Genomic DNA, 23,648 nt, shown 5'->3' on the forward strand with positions numbered 1-23,648 from the left:
CTGGTCGACTGTTGAGTGTGGATGCTTAATGTAAATTTGTACGTTTATATGTCATTTTGATGGGTTTGGTCTAAAAGTGTCTTTATAAAAGTGAGGTTTGGACATGAGATTCAATGTTTGTTTTGTTTTATAAAAATGCAAGAGATTTGAAGTAGAGACAATACAAAATGGAACATTTAAATATTTATGGGTATTCCTTTAAAAAAGACGCATTGTTCCTCAGTGGATCAGACCGGCGTGGCTCACCGGTTACGGTCTCCATTAAAGCAGCTGATAAATAAATAACACGTGTTTGTTTGCCCAGCTGTCTGTGAAACAGAGTGCTAGTGTAATGGGTGGAACCGCTGTGCGCCAGAGAGTCGGGGCATCACGCGGGCTGCATTTAGACCTAGATAGGGATTTTGTGGCCGGCAAAGATCAAAACAGGGCAACGCCCTCCCTCTCACTTTGCGCATTAAAACGAGTGTCTTTGATGTTTGATGAGGCTCTTACCCCAGGGCCGTTGTCACACCACGTTCACTCACTTGCGGTGCCGCATTCAGTAAAACTAATACAAGACTAAATTGATCAATAAAATGGTAAATGGACTGCAATTATAAAGCGCTTTTCTAACCAGTGGCCACTTGAAGCACTTCACAACATTGCCAAACATTCGGCCATTCATACACACATTCACACACCAACGGCGGTGTCAACCATGCAAGGCGTCGGGAGCAGAAAGGGTTAGGCGTCTTGCTCAGGGACACCCACATTCAGAGCTAGGAGGAGCCGGGGATTGAACTAGCAAACTTCCAGTCACCAGCTAAGCCGATCTACCTACTGAGCCACATACCGCCTCGAATAAATGCATCCTTAGAACCGGCGTGACCGTAAAGGCCTGCTCTGAGGGTTTGGATATATACGGTGAGCAAACTCCCGTGGAATAGGACTAAAAAGAAATACCCCCCTCAACCGCTAAAAAAAACAAAAGCGACCAATGAGCGCGTGGCACTGGTCAGCACAGGGGAGCTAATCACGCTGTCAAACCTTGGTCACTCATTGGACGGTTTCATTCCTTCAGTGGTAGTGGATGAGGTGCATCAATCCCTTATGAAAAGCCCTTTGAGGGCCTTGATGAGAGCTATATAAATGCATTTATTTACGATCAGCATCATCATTAACCCGCTTAAATCATATAGTTCACTGTAGGCCTTTTAGACTTAAGATTTAACTTGCAGGGATATCAGTTTATTGTTTCTGCCATTCGCCGAGTTCTGCTAAAGAGGCAGAGTTCAGCTTATGATAGTGTTTCATGAACAATGTACACCCTGGAGTCTGGGAGCACTGATGCATACGAAGACACAGTGCGGTTCCCCGACACGGCATACAATCGAAGAGTCCGACCCGGAGTACGGCAGGAGTTGGACGGACGGCGGTCGATGCGAGAATAGGACATACGTAAAATGTGAGAAACAAAAAAAGGGAGCTCCGACCCGTGGGAGAAGGGAGGAAGTCTGACCCCGATCCGTCTGGCGGAGAGCCGCCCTCTCGGAAGTAATGACGGCGGACCAGGCAAATAATAAATGCCCTTCTGTCTCGAATGTCAGCATCCAGCGGCGGGCTGAGAGCATCTCCAGGGAGAGTGCAGACTGTGTGTGTTTGGAGAAAGCACACACACACGCACGCACACGCACACGCACGCACGCACACACACACACTTTAGTGGGGCGTGGATGGCGCAGTCGTCGGCCTGCGTTACCTGCTGGTGCAGCGTCCTCATGTCGGCGGCGTCCCGCAGGTCGTCCTGCCGCTGCCGCCGCAGCTCCTCACAGGCCTGCTTGCTGTGGCCGTGCTCCCGCAGCAGCTGCATGTTGTCCAGCCGCAGCGCCTCCGTCTCCTCCTTCAGCTGGGCCTGCTCGCTCGCCAGCCGGCCATGCAGTGTGCTGCAGGGAGGGGGGAAAGAGTTAGCCAGAGGGGCTGACGTCCGACTGAAGCAGGTCTGGGGGGGGGGGGGGGGGGGGGGGGGGTAGAGGCAACGATCCAACACTGGCAGAGCTGAACAGAAAACAGCAATGCATGTTGTACGCACTATCCTGAGCGAGACGGCTTACGGTGCCAGAATATGTAGTTATATAATCGTACCTGTTGTCAACAAGTGGCTAGTTTAACGGAGCACCGCATCATTGAGGCACAAAATGAAAAAAAAAAAAGCGTTCATTCAGCATAAAAAAAAGGCCTTCATTCTGCATGGGGACGACGCATTCTGTCAGTATGGACTATTAATCATGCTGAGAGGGTTTGCCAAAACAGTGTACGCGCGCGATATAGTCCTCTCGTGGGACTTTAAGCTCATGGGACGGTCACTTCCATTCATTGTGTATGCGGCAAACTGGGGAGAGTATCTGTGTCTGTATTTATCTCCTCTGTGTCCAAGTTCCCGTCAGCTGAACTTTGACCGCTTTAAACAACATAGGTCCTGAGTAGTTACTTGTGACCAAGCTGATCAACAATCAAATGCAAATATGTGGGTTTTATAACTCATGTAAATATAAAATGTTCCATCAGTCCATAAAGATCATGGTCCAGAGCATGACATACTTCCATGACTATATGTTTAATGGGGGACAACGTCATTTTGGTTCACCAAGGGATAGCAGCATGGAAAGTCTGTACGTTTCCACAGCGATGGCGGCATTGTATAGACTGAAACCTAGAAACTCCATCTTGCAGGTTGTACCCAGAGTTAGCACATGGCGGCATCACAGATCACCCACAGCGACAACTAACGAACAAACGGTGTCACATGACTTCGAGAGGATGGGCGAAAGAGTAGTGCGTTTGTTTGAATGTACCATCCGGAATATGTTCCAGCCGGCGGGCAATGCACATGATTCGAGTAACTCACAGCTCCCAGAGAACGGTGCTTTGAAGTGAATGGGAAGGCACCAACAGCATACCAGGGGAGATAGAGAAAGAGCGAGGGGGGGGATGTGGCGGCAAACGGCGAATAAACACTTTTTTCTAATTCCTGAGATGTACCGGCAGGGCCGTAGCGGGGCGAGAGGCTTAAACCATTGTAATAATCCTCTCGCGTCTGTGTGTCTGCGTGGCCGCCAGCTGTTTGGTGGGCTCCTCTGCAGGGAGCAGAGGGCAGAGGCCGCGGCTAAACTGCGTTAACGCCTGCTCTTGAGTGATAGTAGCATCGATAGCAGGTCGGCGAAGGTCGGCGGCATTAGTAGCGCAGATGCCTCTCGCGGAGTGTGGCGTGGCGGGCCCGCTGTCGGCGAGCTAATGATGATTATGGAGCACGCCATCACGCCGGATGCCCCCTCCCACACCTTCAGGATTGGACAGGAGCAGAGACTTACAAGGGGGGGGCAAGTGTGTTTCTGTCCGTTTGTTTTAATCTCGCAGATCCAGCCTTTCCGTGTACTAGGGAAAAGCTGGGACCTGGCGTTGATTACCGTCACGGTCCGCCTGCTTATGAGAAAGAGGACTTGATTGACAAGCAGGAACAAATTACTCTACTTTGAGAAGAACAGGCACATGCTGAAAAAACTTGATTTACGAGAAACGGTTTACAAAATAATTTATGTATACCAGCGCAATGAATAAACCTGAGAACGTAGCTATAAGAATAAACTGGATTTACCCACGTCACGCCGGATTCAGGGCTACATATCTTTGAATGAAAGGGCTGACGGCCAATGAGAATCGTGTCTTGGGTTTCTTCTAGAAGCTGCACAGAATAACTTGCTCAATGTATCAAACATCAGGACGAGTAACGATGTGACGCAGTGGAAATTAACAGAAGAGGCCGAGACTAATTTGCTCATCTGTGCCGTGTGTGTTGGTTCGAGGGACAGCTGGGACTGTACTTAGGTCAGTGCCAAGGGCTGCTTTATCGGTTTTTGGTTGGTGATGAAACAGACAATTATCGTGGCACATTTGGGTTTTGAATACCCGTGACTAAAATGAACCGATGGACCTGCACAAAGGCTTCTCCTTCCACAGCAGTATTGTGAAATCTGATCTCTACAGGGGAGAACCAGATCCAGGTTAAACTCCCGCGGGCTGCCGTTGAGCGGGAACACAAGTGAGATGCAACAGAGACACGAAAACAACAACAGTGCTTAGCCACTAAAGAATTCAGGAAGCTATGGCATTGGCATCTGCGGTAGCTTTTTATCCCCCTTAAATAATATGGGCGCTTCCCACTGCTCCTAGTGATGGGTTGAATGCAGAGATCACTTTTGTGTATAGCACTTTTACTTAACGTGCAATGGCAAATAACGAATCTTCTTCTTCTACTCACTGGTAGATATCGGCCTTCTTCACGGCCTCCTCACATCTCTTGAGGGTGGAGCTGTGCTGGTTCTGAAGGGACTGCAGGTCCGCCATGGCCTTCATGCACTGCATCTTGAGGCGTTCGTAGTCCTGGCCCGACCGGGAGTGGGGTCTGGACCCGAGGACAATGGGAGGGAAGAGTGGGACAAAAACAGGCCAATGTGTTTTTAAGAACAAACAAAACAATTGAAGATTTCAGGAGGCCACAAGGGGAGAGCGATGGAAGCGTAGCGGCAATAAAAGCATGCTCAGCTGGGAGTAGGGGAAAGGAGAAGAGGGGAGCCATTAAAATGACCTGTATAACCTCCCCCTCCCTCGCTTGTTTCAGAGTGGAACACACTCGGGGAACACTTCCTCCAACCACTTAGGCTTTCTCTCTTTTAGCTGCTCTTAAAAACTTCAGCGAGCAGGAGTGCCTCGAACCCATTTCAAGGTAGAATTGGGGTCACGGTGTGCGTTCCCACAACACTTTTCTTTCTTTCTAGGCAGATCCTCTTTCAAGAAAAACAAGCAAAAAAAATCAAAACAAACAAAAAAAAACAGGTGAGTTCCGTTACGGTACCTGCAGTCGTCAAAGGTGGTCCCGGGCGAGGAGAGGGCCAGCCTCTTGCGCAGGTCGTCCCGCTCCCGGGTGACCTGCTTCAGCTGGAACAGCAACGTCTCCGTGTTGTCCCGCGTGTGGCCGCCGTGGCTCTCAGTGTGGCTGGGCGGCGGCGAGGAAGCTGGGGTGGGCGTCCCTGCGGGTGTCAGCACGTCACTGGGGCAAGGGGGGTGGGGGGCTGGAGGGGTACAGCCTCCTCGCTACTCACTCAAGGCTTCGATCGCATGGAGGCGTCTCGTCGTCTTAGGCTCTCGTCGCATGTAAAAGACAAGACGGTCCCGGGCTTGGCTTTGGAGGAGTTACGTGTCAGTACGTGCAGAGTGGTTGCAAATTAGCCTTGGTTAGAAACCATATGTGTAGTGCAACCGTGCCTTGTTTTTCTTTGCAGAATTGCCTCACGGTTGCGACGTGTGCAAACCAAACCCTTACCCTGAACATTTTTTGCAAAACAAACAAAAAGGGAGTGTATTTCACCGCAAATGTCATCATCATGCCGCGAGGAATCAGTTTAATCATTGCAAAAGCATCATCAGCATAACTTCTCGTGAGAGCGAAAGGGAATGTGGGAACTGGGAAATGCTTGCTTTAATATCGCACTTTATTAACTTATAAACGGTGACCTGTGGTTTCCGTGACAGGGACACTCACCCAGGCTACTGAGGGAGCTACTGCTCTCCGAGTCCGACGGCATTGTGGACAAGACACTGTAGGTCGAGCCTGGAGAAGGGGAATTTTGGGGGGGCGGGGGGGTGAGAGGGGAGAACACAAAAACATCAAAGTCAGTCACCAAGTCGGCAAAACAAGTGACTCCTGAATTACAGACCAGCGAGTACCTCTGGCATTGTAGTGGCACATCAAGGCAGCAGCGAGTGGCTAGGGTTACGCAAGGGGAGGATTTAGCCCGGCAGTCACAGAGGGCCGGTCCAGGGGAATAATAAAAGGTGGGACTTTCCCCTCCATCTCCTCCCTCCCTCCCTCCCTCCCTCCCTCCCTCCCCCTCAGCGACCCAGGGATGACAGCCCCGTGGGCCCTGGCTGCAGTGTGTGGCTAATTATCAGCAGGCAGGGCGGCGTAAACGTAGCCGGGCTGGGGCCCCCAGAAGAGTCAGTGCAGCCCAAGAGGTGCTTCTTTTCATCTCCGCTGACAACGCCACACAGTCCCACCACCGCTGACCCCCCCTGCTTCTACACCACCACCACCCCCTTTCTGGAAGCCCCTCTTTTTCTTTTGTCGCCTAATACACGATTAACTGTTCAGGAATTACAGCAAGGATAAAACCAAAACAGGGGAAGAAAAATAACCCAAAGATATGAGTGATGAGGAGAGCCTGCATCGCTGCTCACCGTGCCAAGTATCACAAGCTGGAGAGGAAAACAACTGTTTCTGGGATGCTTTTTACTTGTTCCGGTCCATCAATTGTTGTCATGAATTTCAGGAGATCAAATGCAAAAGGAAGGGTGTCAATGCTTAAACTCCTCTATGGTGTGGACCGGGATGAAGAGTTTAAAGACGCCGGTTTCCATCCAAAAGCTATTCGCTGCTGAACACACACACACACACACACACACACACACACACACACACACACACACACACACACACACACACACACACACAGACACACACACACACAGACACACACACACACACACACACACACCAGCTGATCCGCCCGGTTAAATCACAAACTCCCACCCCTGATATAAGTCCTGACGCGCCACCTACCAAAAAAAATAAACAGCACCGTGACAAACGATCCCATTTACCAGCATCTCAACACTCCTAAATCAATCCCATGCTGGCGGCGTTCCAGCAAGCTACCAAAAAAAATAAAAAGGGGGCGGCTGTGTGTTTGATTAAAACTGGAGGGAACCCAGCTAAAATGGCTTGCCCCTCTATTTCTTTCCCATCGTCGCGGGGCTGAAAGAAGGAAAAAAAGAAAAAGAGAAAAAGAGGGGGAGAGAGAGTGATGTGCCTCAGGAACCGTGGCATCCCATGGATCAAGCCCTCTTTGTTCTGGCCCAGGCTTAAGTTTCCCATGGGTCTTGTTTGAGCAGAGAGACGCCGTGTGTCACAATGGGCCGAGAGGTTCGCCACGCCGTGGCCCGCTCTCCCTACTTTCCTGGAAGTCATGGGACCTGGGGCTGAGCTGTGGTGGGCCGCCTCGCTCCCTCTCCCCTCTCACACACTCAGCTCACCCATGTCACTATGGGGGCGGGGGGTAGGGGGGGGGGGATTGCTGATCGCTTTAGCGCCAGTCAGCAGGCTGTGCAACGCTGCAGACTCCAGACTTGTAGACTTGAGTTTTGGCGCAGCGCTATGACAACAGGGCATTTCCTATTTTTCTAACCTAGGCGATTAACCGGTGTGACAGACATACCTCCTCTCGCCTTCGGAAAACGATAAGCTTGTTTTGCAGACGGTCTCTGAGACCAGTTCAAGAGGAAAGACAGGCCTTGACTGGGGGAGACTGTTTTTCTTGTCCCGCGCGCAGCCAGAAACAGCAGCGCAGTGGAGCCTCAAACGGATGACGTCACACCTGCTGAGTGACACTGCCTTCGCGGCTCCTCTCCATAATAAATAAGAGACAAGCCTGCGGCTGTCGTTGAACCAACCGGGTCACCGAATGCCGGCTGCTAATGAGTTGAATAACAAGAACGTACAAGACGTTACTGCATGTAGTGTCGCAGTGATGAATCGCACTGAAAAAAATGAAGTGCTTACTTGCAAAGGGCAGTTAGTAAAAGGAAATTCCAAAGCCAACATTAAAAAGTCACTGCGCAGACAGAGGTGACTGATTAGGCCTTCCTTTGAGGCCGGCCAAAGCACACTCTACTGAGGACTGGTGGCAACTGCTGTGTGGAGGTTATAGCGCCAGAGTCCATTTTAATCTGAAAGTTAGGTTGTTTAAAGATTCATTCAATGATTTCTTTGAAAACTCTCTCTCCCTCATTCATAAAAGAAAAATCTAGGATGAAACTTGCTTTTGTTTGTTTTGTTGTAATCCGAAAGGTGAAGTCGTGTATCTGCAGCACATGAAGCGGGCATGAACTGACAACAAGTGAGGCATGACCAACACCCTTCTGATGTAGTCTCCTCAGCTTGCCATTGCTCTGAATTCTTCGACAGCGCTCAAAAATAAACAAAAAGGTAATGACTTACAAGCTTTTGGGCTATGGTCAATACATACGAAAAGGCATACATTATTTTTTTCCAAAAACCAAGACCGATGACTTCAACCAGCTCTCCCCTGTCAAACACAAGTTATTCAACATGACATGAATCAGCTTCCCGTGTCTGTGACCGTGTGTGTGTGTGTGTGTGTGTGTGTGTGTGTGTGTGTGTGTGTGTGTGTGTGTGTGTGTGTGTGTGTGTGTGTGTGTGTGTGTGTGTGCGTCCGACTCCATGATGTCTCATCCCGAAATGTCATCGGAGAAAGAGCTTTGCGTTGCTCAGAATCCACTTCTCTCGTCGTGTGACGCGACCGGTCCCTACGGGTTGAAAGTTGACCAACTGTCAAACTCTAGCCCCTTTTCACAGAACCAGGTTGGTGTCACCTAGCCTGGCTCCGCCCGCCTAAGTACTTCCACTCAATTTTAATTTCCCTTCAGTACTAGGTCTGGGTCTGCGGTATGTTAGTGGGTTCTCTCCGTCTAAATTTTCTGCGTCCAATCAGGGAACAAAGGGAGTGGTTGAGAACAATGACGTTAAAGTCAGCTCTCGTTGACGGACATCTTCACGCACGGTGCTTGGTTTGTTTACAGCTTGCGCGCAACGTGATTCTCGGCCAAACGTTAGAGGTTGGTTATGGCAGATCCAGAGTGGCACTGGGCAGATCCAATAGTTTTAAACTTAAACAGACACCCGCCTATCAAGTGAGTTAACGTTTGTCAATTGAGTAGATCCAGACTCTCTGTGCAAATGAAATGAAGTACGAGAGTCTGGTAGGACCAGGCTAGGTGTCACCTGGGGAGTAGCTGGTTATGACACACTGGTTATGACGCGGAGGGCTGAGGAGGCACGCTGGCTAAAACAAGCTACTGTTGTCTTGAAGACAAGGCCCTCGTTACAATGCCGAGAGGGAGCAGTGGAGGAACCAGTCTGTCGGGTCTGGCGACGGCGGTGTACATGCCCTGTTGTAACACCAGCTCAGCCCTGGAGGAAGCTCCACAACCCACGGTGGACCGCGCCAAGTAGACTGCGCCACATCACGTTGACAAGATAAAAGCCTGCTCAGATATGAAGCATGCTCAGATCATACAGGAGGTACACCTATACAAGAACATGCCTAGATATATTCACATTGCTTTCCATTTCAACGGGAAGAGGGAAAACAATGCTGCCAATTAATAACCTGTTAGAAGCGAGGTTGAAAGTAACTAGGTTCAAAAGTTAAACATTGACCAACGTTCATGCTGCAGTTTTTATGGATTATGATAATGTTACAAAAAAGGCCAGATATTGACAACTGACCCAAGAAGAGGCAGGGCAGAACAGCTGGAAACTGTCAGCTCATGGATGATGGTGACGTGACTGCATGGCATGGAGGCGAGGCCGATGCCAACACAAACTAGCCATGTAAATCTGGCTTTTGAAATGCAAATGTAATGCATGGAAATTGTTTAGCAGTTGTTTCCAGTTGTTTAGCACAACACCACTGACCAGCGCACCATAATGCTGCTTCATTATGTTTGGTCTCTCTTGGTGTCCATGTGTAAAGTGCTCATGTGTGTATGGATATGCCATGTGAAACAAAAGGTAATCCACCACCATATGTGGACAATACAGTTATTACAACTGTATTGCCAACATTAAGTGGAGGTATACAAATTCTACAGCAGGAGTATAGACAAATGTACTCAGCCTCACACAGGCTATATTGTGTGTGGCACAATTATTGACATTGTGATTGAGAGTCGTAAAAATAGGAAATGAGGATGTGTCATTGGAGGAGCACGGATAAACAAGGAGCCACGCAGACCTCTGAGTCGTGGCAGGGAAGACAAACAGAGGGAGGGTTATCGAACCCATCCAAAAGTACTGTATGGGAATGGGACGAGCCACTTTCATGAACAGAGAAGAAACAGTACCCCCAAATTACAGCCAATGTGGGGTGGAGTAAACAACCCAAAATAGAATTCTCCCCCCCTAGAGGCTGACACACACACACACACACACACACACACACACACACACACACACACACACACACACACCTTTGTTATGAATTTCCTCAGTCTTCCCTGGTTATCTTGAACCTTTTGTAAAAACGGTATCAAAAAGTTATGCCACAATGTACTCTAAACCCGCTGGCTAACTCCGGCTTGAGAAGAAGAATGATGGTGAAAACAGACACTCAAACAGACTCTTCACACAGAGTACTCCGAAACGTTCTTCTATCTTTTGTTTTTCCCTGAACCATTTGAAAAGACTAGTCGTACTTTTAGTAAACAATACAGTAATACTGTGCTAGAAATTGTTTACAACTGTGGTTATTGGTAGCACCCCCATCGTTCAGCTCAAAGCAAACGTACACCACATTGAGTTCCCTGTTTAATCCATTAGCCTAAATATGTTTAATACAAAAAACACGCCTGGGCTTCTAGCGAAAAGGAGAAAACACAGGAGTGAGTGCAAATTGGCATTAAGTCACATGATTTCACACACACACACACACACACACACACACACACACACACACACACACACACACACACACACACACACACACAACTTGCCTAAAGGGAGGCGCAGCTCTTTATCAAGGTGTCACATTGTCAATGTTGGGAAAGATGGGGCAAGATCAGAGGAGAATGAAAGCATCTGGGATGAAAAATGAAACTGAATCAAGTCAAAAGATAGAACTGGTTTCTCAGCAATGACATGCCGATTAAATTGCTACACAAGATGTCATGCATACGATTATGTCATGCAATTAAATCAATAACGAAAGGACTGCTTCTCACCAGAACTGTGATCGACAGGTCCAGTGCCATTAAACAGAACAGAACTCAGGTGAGGGTGGGTCTTCTCCAGAGCCGTGCACAGATCTCGGAAATGGTCTCTCTCTTTACTTATCAGCATCTTCAAGAGAAGGTCTACCTTCTCCGAGTTTGAGGTACAGTTGTGCTCCAATTCGTAGCGTTCCGATTGGCTGAGAGTACCAGAATGTGCCAAAACATCCACCACGGCGTCTGCATCGGTTATTGACTCCATTAAGTTCTGGTAACATTTCTCCAACAACTCCTTGTGTTTGGACTCCATTTCAGCCCGCTTCTCTCGCGTCAGGAGCTGGTCGCTGAGAAACAAATGCGTGATCAAATTCTTCCCGAGCATAAAGTTCACTCGGGAGTGCTGGAAGTCCGTGAGAACGCGCTGTAAAGCCTTTCTGGGATGGTTTTCAACGCGAAGCGCAGCAGACACAAGTAGCCATATTTGTTGCCAAACGCTGGCTGAACTAAGAAATGGCAATACATTTTCCGTGAGCGTGTTTAGTCCTACTGTTTGTCCTCCTGGCGTAGACGCTCAGCGTTAAAGCGGTTCTCTTTACATTTCCCCCAAAGAAAACGACCTTCCTTTTGAATTAAGTTTTTCCTACATGTTGCAAACTGTACCAACTCTTTGGTAGTCTTTTCTGTGTGCCTACAAACTCCGCCATGGCTCACTATTTTAGCAGCTGTAGGTCTCAACCAATAGTATTCCAGCAGCTGTAGCTTTCGACCAATCCGATCTCCGTGCAATGGCCATGTAAGGTAAAAGGGGCGTATCGTTGAGCGTATCGCACCTGGTTTATCTACTAAAACTTTAGGTTAGTAAATCAATATTATATTTATGTAAGAACACTTTTACATGTAATTATGCATTGGTTGTTCTTAAGTCGTTGAGTTCATTATTCATAGACTACGACTAAATGTAGGCTAGGATCCTACAAACGGATTAACGAGATATAATAATGGGATGAATTCATTTTCTTTTAAATAAATTGCTTCAGGATAAATATTTTTTTCATTATTCCTAAACATGGAAATGCTTGTAGCCGATGAACCTGGTAAGAACAAATTAACACAGCACAATGTCCTCTTCCACGTCTGAGTGCTGCACTGTAAGCTTTTCTTCTGCTCTATATATTAATCCATCAGATCCCAAAGGAAGATGACGTTACATCTGCTGACTATGGGATTCACACACGAAACTGGCTGGGTTGGACCATAGCAGAAAACATTACATGACTAGCCCCTAAGAATGGTTTAACAGACCCGAGAGATGTAGAAAAATTTAGACATGTCAAATAGTTTTATTCATAATAATTAAAAAATATATTTGTAGAGCACCTTTTTAAAACAATGTTTGAAGAGAGCTTTGTCATGCAAAATAAAAGCAAGGTGGCCTTAAACCAGTTATTAAGATGTTATTAAGATTAATTTACTATAAATGCTATTGAGTGTGTGTGTGTTTGTGTGTGTGTGTGTGTGTGTGTGTGTGTGTGTGTGTGTGTGTGTGTGTCCATACATTGCTCACTTTTGAAAAGCCTTACTAATATAACTGATGATATAACTAAACTCATATTTCAACTCTGTGCATGAGAATAACAGGAAAGTTAGAAATGATGCAGAACTCAGGTTCTGACAGCTTGCTTTACAAGGCAAATGTATGAATATGCCAGCATAAGCTTACCCATGGACACGTGCATGCATTGCTATGCTGAGGTAAGAAGACTAGGATAGTGGTGCTATCTGCTCCACGAATCCCGTTATATCTGTCCATCTAATCCGTGGTTTTGTAATTTGCATGCGCTCATGAAGTTTAAAGCAGGATTAGTTCCTTGGTCAACCAAATGTCGCCTTAGACACACATTCCGCAGCACAGCTTTACTTGATTGTCACAATATATAAGTCTGTCACAATATATAAGTGTCTGTTGTGATGAGTTATATGTCAAATCTGGGTTTACAGGTAAGAGGAAACATCCATTTCATGTAACCAGACATAATATTTTTATTTTTATTTGAAATGTGCTGCCTGGCTTATTTTTTTTATCCGTTTTTGATTTTATAAAACAATGTTCAACACACTAGAAGTTGAACCACCATGGTTTCTTTCATACTCCTATAACAGAATATCATTGTGTTTAAATGATTGGTGGATCACAACCCATCTCAAATGACATTTGTGATGGAGAGGAGAGGGGGGAAATGGAGAGAGAGATGCGAGAAGGGAGTGAGGAGAGAAAAGTGAGACGGAGGAGGGAGGGAGGAGATGGTCTGAGAGAGGAGAGGCATAAAGGATGGCGGGAAAGGAGGAGTGGGAGGAGAGGAATGGGGAGAAGAGCAGGAGATAAAGAGTATTGTAGGAGGGGAGAAGAGGGGAGTGAGAGAGTGCAAGATAGAGAGATGATGAAGAGAATTGTATGAAGAAGAAGAGGGGAGAGAGAGAGAGCAAGCGTGATAAGATGAGGAGAATTGTAGGAGAGAGAGGAAGCGTGAGGTCTCCATCTTATTACAGTGTGACCTTGACTGCTCATCTGAGCAGCTCTACTGATGACGCACAGGGATATTATTGATTGGCATGGCTCCTGTGTACACATCACAGACAGCTCGGATGAACAACTGCAAACACTGAGCCCCCCTCTCTTTGTCTCACGAGTCAAACAGACTATTACCAAAAGGCAATTAACAAAATATGGGCTGAGGCCAGTCTTTTTTTTGTTGTTGCTATGTTATTCCCTGTGTTTAAAATCATCCCGTGAAAAGTGCTTTTCTCCATATGGTCACATTTCCCCAAAAGATATCACAGGAAGCAGATGCAGCTACCGCAGGGCAAATACAAACCACAAACATCAAATATTCATTCTGCTTTGTTCTTGGGCCATGGGCCGTGTTTGTGCTTCTACATTCTATGTCCATACATCAGAGACCCAGAGGGCTAACAATGGATATCAAATGAGACTCAGAACAGCCAAGAGACTGACGGTGCTGCCAGATCAGCCAAACCAAATAACCCACACAACCCCTGGGGGCCGATGCCGAAAAGACACTCAAAGAGTTTTGGACGTTACCAGTGTCTCCTACTTTGGAAAACTATTTATAGCCTAGCAGTTGTGGGAAATAACTATTGTGTGCAATACCATTTAATTTCACTACTCATGCCAATGAACTGCAATTGAAACCTGACAATTTTCCACTTGTAAGACGGAGGGACATATAAAACTCACACTCGTTACCTTTTGTTAGCACCGGAGGAGCTCCGAAGCATTTCATACCATGCATAATATATAACTAAGGTGGCGGAGCGAGGAGCGGCTTTGAAATGCAAATAGCCCATTGTTGGTCCAGAAATGGATTAATCGTTCCGATTTTTTTTATGCAGACTCACACAATCCACCAGTGCACACGGAAAGTCATACTCAAACTTACTTACTCATAATGTATTTATTTATTCATTTTGCAAAATGTGGCTTTGTAATACGTGTGTATATATGGCCCACGTGGATATAATTTTTAAATGGTACATTTAAGATACATAGCTATGTATAATCTAAACATTTGTAAATCGATTTTAAAATATAGTTGGCAACATATTGTAAGTATATTAATTTGAAATGACAAAACAAAAATGTGGCTGGTAGTTAAATGACAAGTGGGCTGCACAGTGAATGTTACCTCAAGGGAACCAAGAGCCCTCTGCTGGCGATTCAACAGACAGCAACCATGTCAAAAAACAACGTTGCAATCACAGGACTTAAACAATTATTACAATGGCACGATGACACTTGGGTGTATTCGAATACACCCATAGAATGATTGATAGACAACATGTTAGGAATATACAATACATTTTCTGTTACAAGCAGGTATGAATGGTTTAAAAAACATTCTTAAAAGCTTTGGGTTCAGCTTTATAGCAAGGCCACATGTGTAAATAGCTTCATGAAATTGATATGATAAAAATAGAAAGATAAATTGTAAGCATTCATTAAAATTTAATGTTATTATGTTTAGGGTTGATTTGCATAGAGGTCTTTGTTTTATAGATAAAGCAGGTTATTTTTGGAGTGCAAGATTTGTTCTCAGTATTTCCCTGATTACCATGATTGGAAAACAATTATGATTGATGACTTTTCCTTCATTGTGTATAGTGGAGTTTAAAAAAGGATGCACCACTAAAGTAAATATTTCATGTTCACCATACCATAGTGTCAATTACTTTTGACATCCAATGATTCTAAAGTAATTAAAATAAACAAAATAAAAATGATAAACCATGCAATTTATTAGTTTTAGGTGGATACTATGATTGATGACCCACATCAAATTATATCAAAAAAGACTGGCAACAAATCAGACCACATAATGTCAAAATGAAATGTTAGTACGACATTTAGTAATATGTAATTAACATTTCTCTACACCTACATGGTGAAATGCAATAGGAAAAATAAAAACATAAAAGAACCAGCTTCATAAAAAGTGGTATTTTAATGACACAATAAATTGGCTTCATGCAATTGGGAATCAGTATGAATTATGATTTCCCATGACATGGTTATTGGTTACTTTGTGGACATCTACAGTGTCACTAGTATTGGGAAAGCACCTTTCCTTTTTAGTCACTTCCGCCGCACAACTTCAGCAGTAGCTTCTCGTAATCCCCAGAGGTATCACCCTGAGAGAGAAACAGTTGAAGATCAGCACAATGCACACAATTCCACAACAACCAATGTTGAAAACATTCATTCATATATATATATATATATGAAAGGTGCTGTAGGTTTGGGAATTGTATGAGCAGAAGAGTCGAACCTAAAAACTCCCCAAAACAATCCCTCCCTCCCTATGTTTCTCCGCCATTGAAAAGTGTTGTATTTCCCGAACCTGTGATTCTCTAGGCCTGTGATTGACAGGCAAGATGGATTCCCCGGACCAATCAGGGCAAAGATGCTCTGACTGGTCAGAAATGAGCCAGGAGAGGTCTAAATGTTGACTTGTACAGAGGCAAGCAGAGTCAACTCGAAAAATCCCTTCGCACAGCAGATTTCACTCCTTATCAGCTGACAGGTGGCTTTGTCATTTGTAACGCATTACACTCAAATAATGAATTCCTATCTAAAGCAGCTTTAATTACACATTAATAAAGTCATGTTAATGCACTTTTGACTTACTGAGATGTGAGTGTACAGGGATTTTTGGTAGTTCTTCAAGTACTCCTGTCTGATGTCCAGCATATCCTTCTCTGAGCGGGACACCATGATGCGGATGAGGGTTCGATCCTTGGTGCCGGCTCCCTGTGGTTCAAACATGTTATTGTTGTGGACCAGGTTTTCAAAAGGTGACATTCAAAGATGAGATTCAAAAATGACCTTCAAAAGGCACAAGTCCTCCGTAACTGGGGTCATACTACAATCCGAAAGCAGTTTTAAAACGCATTGCACATCAAACAACTTCCATAAGGTCATTTTCCAGTGTAGTCCGTGCACACACACACAAAACAAGGGAAGTCTTTGGGGGAAAAAAATATCTAAAAGATGAAGAACAGTTGGACGCGTTTTTGTGCTGCTCCTGCCCCAGGGGGAGTGTTTTTTCGCAGTATTCTCTGACACCATAACAAACAAACCCACAGGTTTTGTTGGTTTGTCGTAAACACACACTTTTGAGAAACGGGATAAAGAAAAAGGGAATGAACCATGCTTTACCTGCATGGCCTTATGAAGCCTCTCTGCGAAGTAGGCTGGTGTGTTCCGGATGCATTTCACTGGACAAAGGAAACAGTTTGTTAGTGATCAAAACTGTTTAGATTAAAAAGGTGCAGTGTTTAGAATTTAGTGGCATGTAGCGGAACGGAATGGGCAGATATGTAATATATTATTCAGAAGTACTTTCTAATTGGCAATCCCTTGGAATTAAGAATTCCAAGGGAAAGTTTTCGTTTCCATAGACTGAGGCATTTAACTCTTCATACTACACTATATGACACCAAGTTCTACATACTGTCCCGCTGTTATATTTAACCTATACGATCTCCTGATAACCAATTCAGTTAGGTGGTATCCTCTATATTGTTCACACTGCATGAATTTCAAACTGTGATCATAATCCGTACAATAAATAAATACAATGACTTGTGCAGACTATTAAGTAAGCATAAGAATCCAATTGGTCTAATGTTGTTCATAAACCCAGTCAGACCCAAAGTCCAACGAAAGACTATGACTGAGAATGAAAAACAAAACCACTTACCAACAGCCACCATGCCTGACTCCAAGTTCCCGGACATTTCTCTGCAGATGCTCTTCACGATGTCTCGGCCACACATCTGCTGGTACTCGTGGAACACTGCCAGGAGTACAAGGAGGCAGTTAATTATCTGAGTCCGACCTGCTGCTGCCCAAAGGCGTTCGCAGACCACAGCATGAAAGGGCGATGAATGAACCGTGACGTCTTCACAACTCAGAAACTATTAACTACAAGTTTGAGCTAAAGCTCATTCAGTCATTTTAGCAGATGCTACTATCCAAGTGGTTTTGTTAAAGTATGGTTGCATGTATATAAATGTTTAGGAGCAGCTAGGGTTAGGGTTATCTTACTCAGCCTACATATAGACAGTGGACATTGGGGTTCGAACCAAGGCCTTTTCGGGCTGATAGTCAACCATACAAACTACTAAAGACTCTACTGTACAGCCTTTCCTTTGCAACTATGTGCAAATGGTGACAAAAAAAAAAGTACTTGAGTGAGGAGAGTTTTGACGCTATGTATAACAAAAGCATGGACAGACACACACACACACACACACACACACACACACACACACACACACACCTGTTCTGAGGTGAGGAATGCTGCGGGCACACAGGATAGCATTGAACTGAGACTCATCAGTTCCCACTTTATTCTCTCCAGCGGCATGCAATTTCTGCAAGACGCACACAAACAGAAACACACATATAAAACTAATAGTCATCATAACACACTGTGGAAAACCGAATAATCAAAACATTGGTGTTGCTGTTTGACGTGTGCCAGAAGTTTACCTGAGCATCCTGCTTGGCCAGAGCAACATCCACATTTTCCCTCTCGTCACGATTTCCCTGAAAGAGAGAAGGAAATAAAAATCACATTACACACTAGTACAATGACAGAGTTGCATTTGAGCAAAGGAGTATCAAAGTATCAAACAGTTTACATGGTTTATCTCAATTCCTACATGAATATGAATCGATCCTTCCTCCTTCATACTCTTTACATTTAACGTCAGTCTATTTGCTCAGGGGTATCTTTCGCATAGGATGAGTGTGTGTTTCTTCCAAGCTGATCACATCGATATTATGGCCTGCGAGGCTCTGGCACGTGTTGATTGGGCTTCAGGATGGAGCCCTGTGGAAGAGCGCAGTGTGGGGCAGCTACCTGACAGAGAGAGACCAGCAGCCTGCGGAAGTGCCCTGAGGTATCGTTGCTGATGGCGTCCTCCAGAGGCTTGCCGTACTCTGCAAGAAAGAAAGTGTTGCATGGTCACAATGCGATCAAACAGGCTGATTTCCCACAGGGTCACAAAATGCCATAAAAGGTTGCATATAACAGAGATGCTTCAGAAATGTCTGAAATTTTAGTAAAGTTATATAAAGGCAACTTCATTAAGTTACAATGTTGATCTTATTTGTATTATCAGAATAAATCAATGTCACCTAAAACTACCTCTTGACACTATTTCACATCCCTCAGCAGTGCAAAGGAAAAAAAACGATAATCTCGAAGCCATGCAAACCTGAATAGAAACCCAGAAATAAAACTCACCGGCTTTGTAGACCTGGTTGATTTCCAAAATCTCTGCATTGGTGCGGGAGGACAGGATCTCAATGAGGCAGGCTTCATCCGTGCCTGCGCCCTGTATGGAAAGTGAAGGCAAATGACTAAAGTAGGACACGCCTAACCTTGAGCCAACACAGACCATGGAAACCCATCCCTCTGTATTCCCTTTTCCCTGAACCTACCATTATTCATGGAGGAAGCTTCTCATCTATCTAAATGTTTCCTTATCCCTGTGTTATTATGAGTCACACTGTGTGGTTTGCTCGAGGAAAAAGAAAACGACATTCGGTGCGACATTTTTTGTTGTTGTTGAAACAAGTCAACTGTGCCAACCTTAATGGCTTCTCTGAGTTCAGCCGCATCGAAGGCCGAGGGTTTCATCAGCATGGCGATCACCAGGTTCTCAAAGTTTCCAGTGAGCTCAGACTTCAGGTCCTTGAATAAATCCTAAAGGGAGACGCACAACACCAAGACGGTGGGTCCAAAGTCACCACACATATGGATTTTGTCACATGTAAAATGGGCCGGTGTGTCTCAACCGTGTGTTGTTGAGAACCTACCTTTCCGTAGGTCGTTTTGTAGGCGGCTACCAGGGGAACTCTCTGCTTCATAGAGCGGTTGCCCAGGAGTTCAATAATCGCTGACTCGTTTGTGCCTGTTCAAAATTTTGAAATGAAGACAATCATTTGTTCTGACATGATTATTGAAACCCGACCATATACCAAGATTGGTTGGAATGTTATAAATGATTCCAACGAATAACATATCATAAATAAGTAACCGTTCTTAAATGACTTTCCTGGTTAAAATATAAATGAAAGGTTACATAATGGTTGAATAAGATAAAACAGCCTAAATACGTAATGTCAACATAAAAGATTGAATTGCCGTCAACTGACCGAATCCCTTCATGGCTTTGCGAAGGACTTCGACGTCCCTCAGAGGGTCGGCGCCGGGGAAGTCTTTAATGGAACCCCGGAACCCCTTCTAAACCAGACAAACCACCGCAATGTGACACACATTCAGCACTAGAGGAGGGGAAAATCGCAAACACAATACGATCACTATGAAAACCCTTGAAGACTGTCATGGAAAGTTTAGCCGTTGTTTGTTTTGCAAATCTTGTGTTGTAAATATATTGAGTTTCAACTCAGTCTAGAATTCTTTTTTTTTTGTTATTACTATGATATTACTATTATAATATCCATGACAGCCCAGTGATAAAGCATGGGGATACTTACGGCAATGGGCACGGGGCCGGAAGAAGGGGCTGAGCCGTACCCAGGCATGGGGGGGTTGCCTCCACCGGGGGCACCGGGGTAATTTGGCATGGGCTGGCCCGGGGCAGGACCCTGGGGGTATCCCTGCTGGCCCCCTGCTGGCTAAAAGTAGATTAGAGCAGAGTAGAGAGATCTTTATTATCGCCACAGTAGGCCTGCCCTAACCCTAACCCTGTAGCAGAATTAGAATCAGAATCTCTTTATTGTCATTGCACATGGTACAACTAATTTAAATGCAATCCAGGCGGTGAGATTCACAACAACAAATTGTAAATCTATAAGAAAAGGAGAAACATATGTATAACAAATAAAAGATAAAATATACAAATAGAGATAAAAAAAATGCAGTAGTTGTAGTTGATTGTGAATGTATTAATTCCTATTTTGCATGCATAGCTTCTGGAGAAGGCACAGGGCCTGGACAGGAAACCAGAAGCTGGAAGTAGCTTGGTTTGACTGCGTTTCTGTTTTTTTTTACCACCTAAGAGAAACCACATTGTGCAGGGGGAGCTTTCAGAAGGGGGTTTTGATGAGTGTATTACAACAGGGGCCCTTCTACAAAGTGTTGACATTTTAAACTTCAACAGAAGCTTTTTGTTTTTTGCCGAGTCTAGTTTACTACTGCTGGCTGAGTTTGTGTTCCCCAATTACGTGCTTTCAGCCCCTAGCAACCTTATTGGTCGAAACCAATTTGAACTGAAAGAAAATTCACCAAGATTTGAGCTTGTCTGACGGGGTACCAATTGAAACGTGTCAAGACATTAACCTAGAATCAATTAATAAGACAGAACTCCAATATCCCCATCTCTACTCCATGGGTACACCCCAAGGAGAGAAGGACACAGCCACTGCTCCCATACGTCAGGGGGCTATACTTGGCAACAGGTGTGTAGGGTGAGATAAAGGGTGGGAGAAAGGGTGTGAGAAGGAGTATAAGTTACATACCATTCCGTAGCCGGCGGGTGCACCACCCCAACCTCCACCTAGAAAATGGATATCTGTGACACATCTCAAACAAATGCATGCTTTAAGAACGGGTGGGTCCGGCCAACCCCAAAGTCAACTAACCTACAGTACATAAAGACTATGTTCACCTTTAACGGCCATTTCTACGAAGACTGCTAGCACGACCAGCATCAAATACACTAGGAATACATAAGGAATGATCCTTTAATTGAACACCTTTAAAAAGAGCCAGTAATGGCATGTAGCCTCACCTGCTGGGGGCATGGAAGGGTAACCTCCTGCCCCAGCCTGGGGTTGGTAGCCACCGGCCTGCCCCGGGAAACCTCCAGCCTGGGCAGGGTAGCCACCGCCCTGGGCGGGGTAGCCCCCGGCCTGGGGAGGGAAGCCACCGGCCTGGGGAGGGAAGCCGCCGGCGCCGGCCGGGTAGCCCCCAGCTTGAGGAGGGTACGATCCTCCAGCCTGCTGGGGGTAGCCGCCTGCCTGCGGAGGGTAGCCTCCTGCCTGGGGAGGGTACCCCCCTGCCTGAGGAGGGTACCCCCCTGCCTGAGGAGGGTAGCCTCCTGCTTGGGGAGGGTAGCCGCCTGCTTGGGGAGGGTAGGCTCCTGGTTGTTGAGGGTAGCCCCCGGCCTGTGGTGGGTAGCCCCCGGCCTGTGGTGGGTATCCTGGATAGCTCATATTCTGTTCTCTTGGTTCTGATGGGGAGAAAAATGGTGAAGTGAAAAGTTGCCGAGATGTATGTACACATAATACTCTTTGTAAAGGGGGCCGTTGTCTTATTGTTATTTTGAGTTTGAACGGAAGTCTCTGGAATGCTCAAGATATATTGCCCGTTGGCCCCAGTGGTGAATCATTGTCAGACAACAGCCGATGGTTTTTAAGAATGGAGTAAACACGTAGTATCTTATGAGGCCACTTAAGGACCTCGTCATCACCAGAAGACCAATTTGGTATTTTCATCTACGTTTCTGGTCTGATTTCAGAATAGTAAACTTCCTCCGTCTCGAGGTTTCCTTAAATAATAGAATAATACCAATTTAATGTTGTTGTTTTTTACAATCCATTCAGATATATTACAAGAGGCAGCCTGGTCAATTCGGAAAGGCTTATATGTTTATTTGCAGCATGCCTTACTGCATACCCGACCTGAATTAACATTTGCATTGCCCAAGGCCAATCAATCCTTCTAACGCCTACTTCCCCTCATCATATGAGGTGAAGATGCGATTAGATTAGCAAATGGTTGCTGCCAGCACGACATAACTATCAGTATGGTCAGCGGGACTTCATCTAGCCGGGCGGGGGGACAGCTCTCGCCCTGCACCAGAACAGTTGTTTAGCAAACAAGGGCTGACGTCAGACCAGTGTAGCATTATAGCTTCGTAGCCAATGGTCGCACTTTTGAAAAAATGTACGACCCATTGGCCCCCGTCTTTTGAGTACCGATGGTATCAAGTATATCTCTACAGATTCGTATACTTTAAATAAAGACACCTCGGTTGCGCATAATTGAAAGAAGTATCGTTACACATCGCCTGACCAAGACATGCATTATGACCACAAAATGTCCCAAGACAACAATTCCTCTTTTACATGAATCAGCGCGTCGAGTGTGTAGATTTCGGGACAATCCGCAATAAAATGCATATCTAACGGCCAATGTAAAAAACAACGGCGCTACTTACTTTTTCCACACCCAATACAGGAAGAGGCAACAACGATCTCTGCCGAGCTGTCGACTATCCTGTGGGCGGGACCTGCATTCTCTGCCTTTGAATCGTGTGAAGTTTGGCCCCTCGGCTCCTGAGTTGTAGATATTCATAAGACTCTCAGTGAGCTGGTGATGACGGACACATAATTAACACATTTATTTAAAAAAATAATAATTATGAACTTATTATGCAAAAGTTTTTCATTGGGTCAAGTTACTCTATATAAGCCAGAACGACAAATATAAAATATATATACACCCTCCTTCACGCAGGTTTTCACTATGACCCCTAGATGTCAGCCTTAGGTATTCATGAGACAATTGGACGTCAATGGCTTTACAGACCCCACAATTATTAAAGTGCCATACATTAAGGGGTCCTACGAAATCCGTAGGAACCCTATTGTATTCGTTATTATCATTAGGTGAGTGCTGCAAGCAGCGCTCAACTATTGTTTTTCGATTAGATGGCGATTAGATGGCTCGAAAACATAATTTGAATCAAATAGGGCTTACTACATTATATAATTGTTGTCATTAGGTGATGGCCACCACCATACTCACCATCCTGTATGACCCTGTCATAGTTGCTTGCAACTATATTTATGAATGCATCTAATCTACATATAAACACATTTCTCAGGTCTAGGACTAGACTTTTTATTGTGATTTTTTCTCTTGAGTGCCTTTCGACAAAAGGGAGGTAACACTGGTTGAGCACGCACGCACGCACACACACATACACACACACACACACACACACACACACACACACACACACACACACACACACACACACACCCCACACACACACGCACACACACACAGGCGCGCGCGTCTTTATAGACTTAGAAGTATTAAACATGTTATTACCTGTGTATGACTGTAGTCTATGTTTAAAACACAGAACCAACTGTATTAAAACGTAACTGTTCAAACCCTTTTCTCTTTGCGTACCCCGTTGGC

At 45.3% G+C, this 23,648-nt stretch overlaps 2 protein-coding genes across 2 annotated transcripts in view; both read right to left on the bottom strand.

The window, feature by feature from the left end:
• The window catches only part of LOC307090594 (disks large homolog 5-like), a 38,102-nt gene extending 26,525 nt beyond the window's left edge, over nucleotides 1-11,577 (bottom strand). Inside the window, 5 exon segments of the mRNA XM_079757325.1 lie at nucleotides 1,739-1,922; nucleotides 4,295-4,438; nucleotides 4,889-5,063; nucleotides 5,576-5,644; nucleotides 10,894-11,577. Coding sequence (XP_079613451.1) covers nucleotides 1,739-1,922; nucleotides 4,295-4,438; nucleotides 4,889-5,063; nucleotides 5,576-5,644; nucleotides 10,894-11,263 — 942 coding nt within the window. The 5' untranslated portion in view covers nucleotides 11,264-11,577.
• A 2,762-nt stretch (nucleotides 11,578-14,339) lies between these two features.
• LOC307090596 (annexin A4-like) lies at nucleotides 14,340-22,700 on the bottom strand. The gene is made up of 15 exons (XM_079757328.1): nucleotides 22,657-22,700; nucleotides 21,226-21,666; nucleotides 20,954-20,991; nucleotides 19,970-20,110; nucleotides 19,628-19,715; nucleotides 19,289-19,383; nucleotides 19,062-19,175; nucleotides 18,714-18,804; nucleotides 18,327-18,406; nucleotides 17,954-18,010; nucleotides 17,742-17,835; nucleotides 17,160-17,255; nucleotides 16,616-16,674; nucleotides 16,085-16,207; nucleotides 14,340-15,588 (listed from the first exon to the last, which is right to left on the bottom strand). Exons 2-15 carry the CDS (start codon nucleotides 21,647-21,649, stop codon nucleotides 15,529-15,531), a joined length of 1,560 nt encoding a protein of 519 aa, XP_079613454.1. The 5' UTR covers nucleotides 21,650-21,666; nucleotides 22,657-22,700; the 3' UTR covers nucleotides 14,340-15,528.
• Nucleotides 22,701-23,648: the final 948 nt, after the last annotated feature.

Source organism: Pollachius pollachius (genome assembly GCF_949987615.1).
Source record: "Pollachius pollachius genome assembly, chromosome: 19".
Taxonomy (NCBI): Eukaryota; Metazoa; Chordata; class Actinopteri; order Gadiformes; family Gadidae; genus Pollachius; species Pollachius pollachius.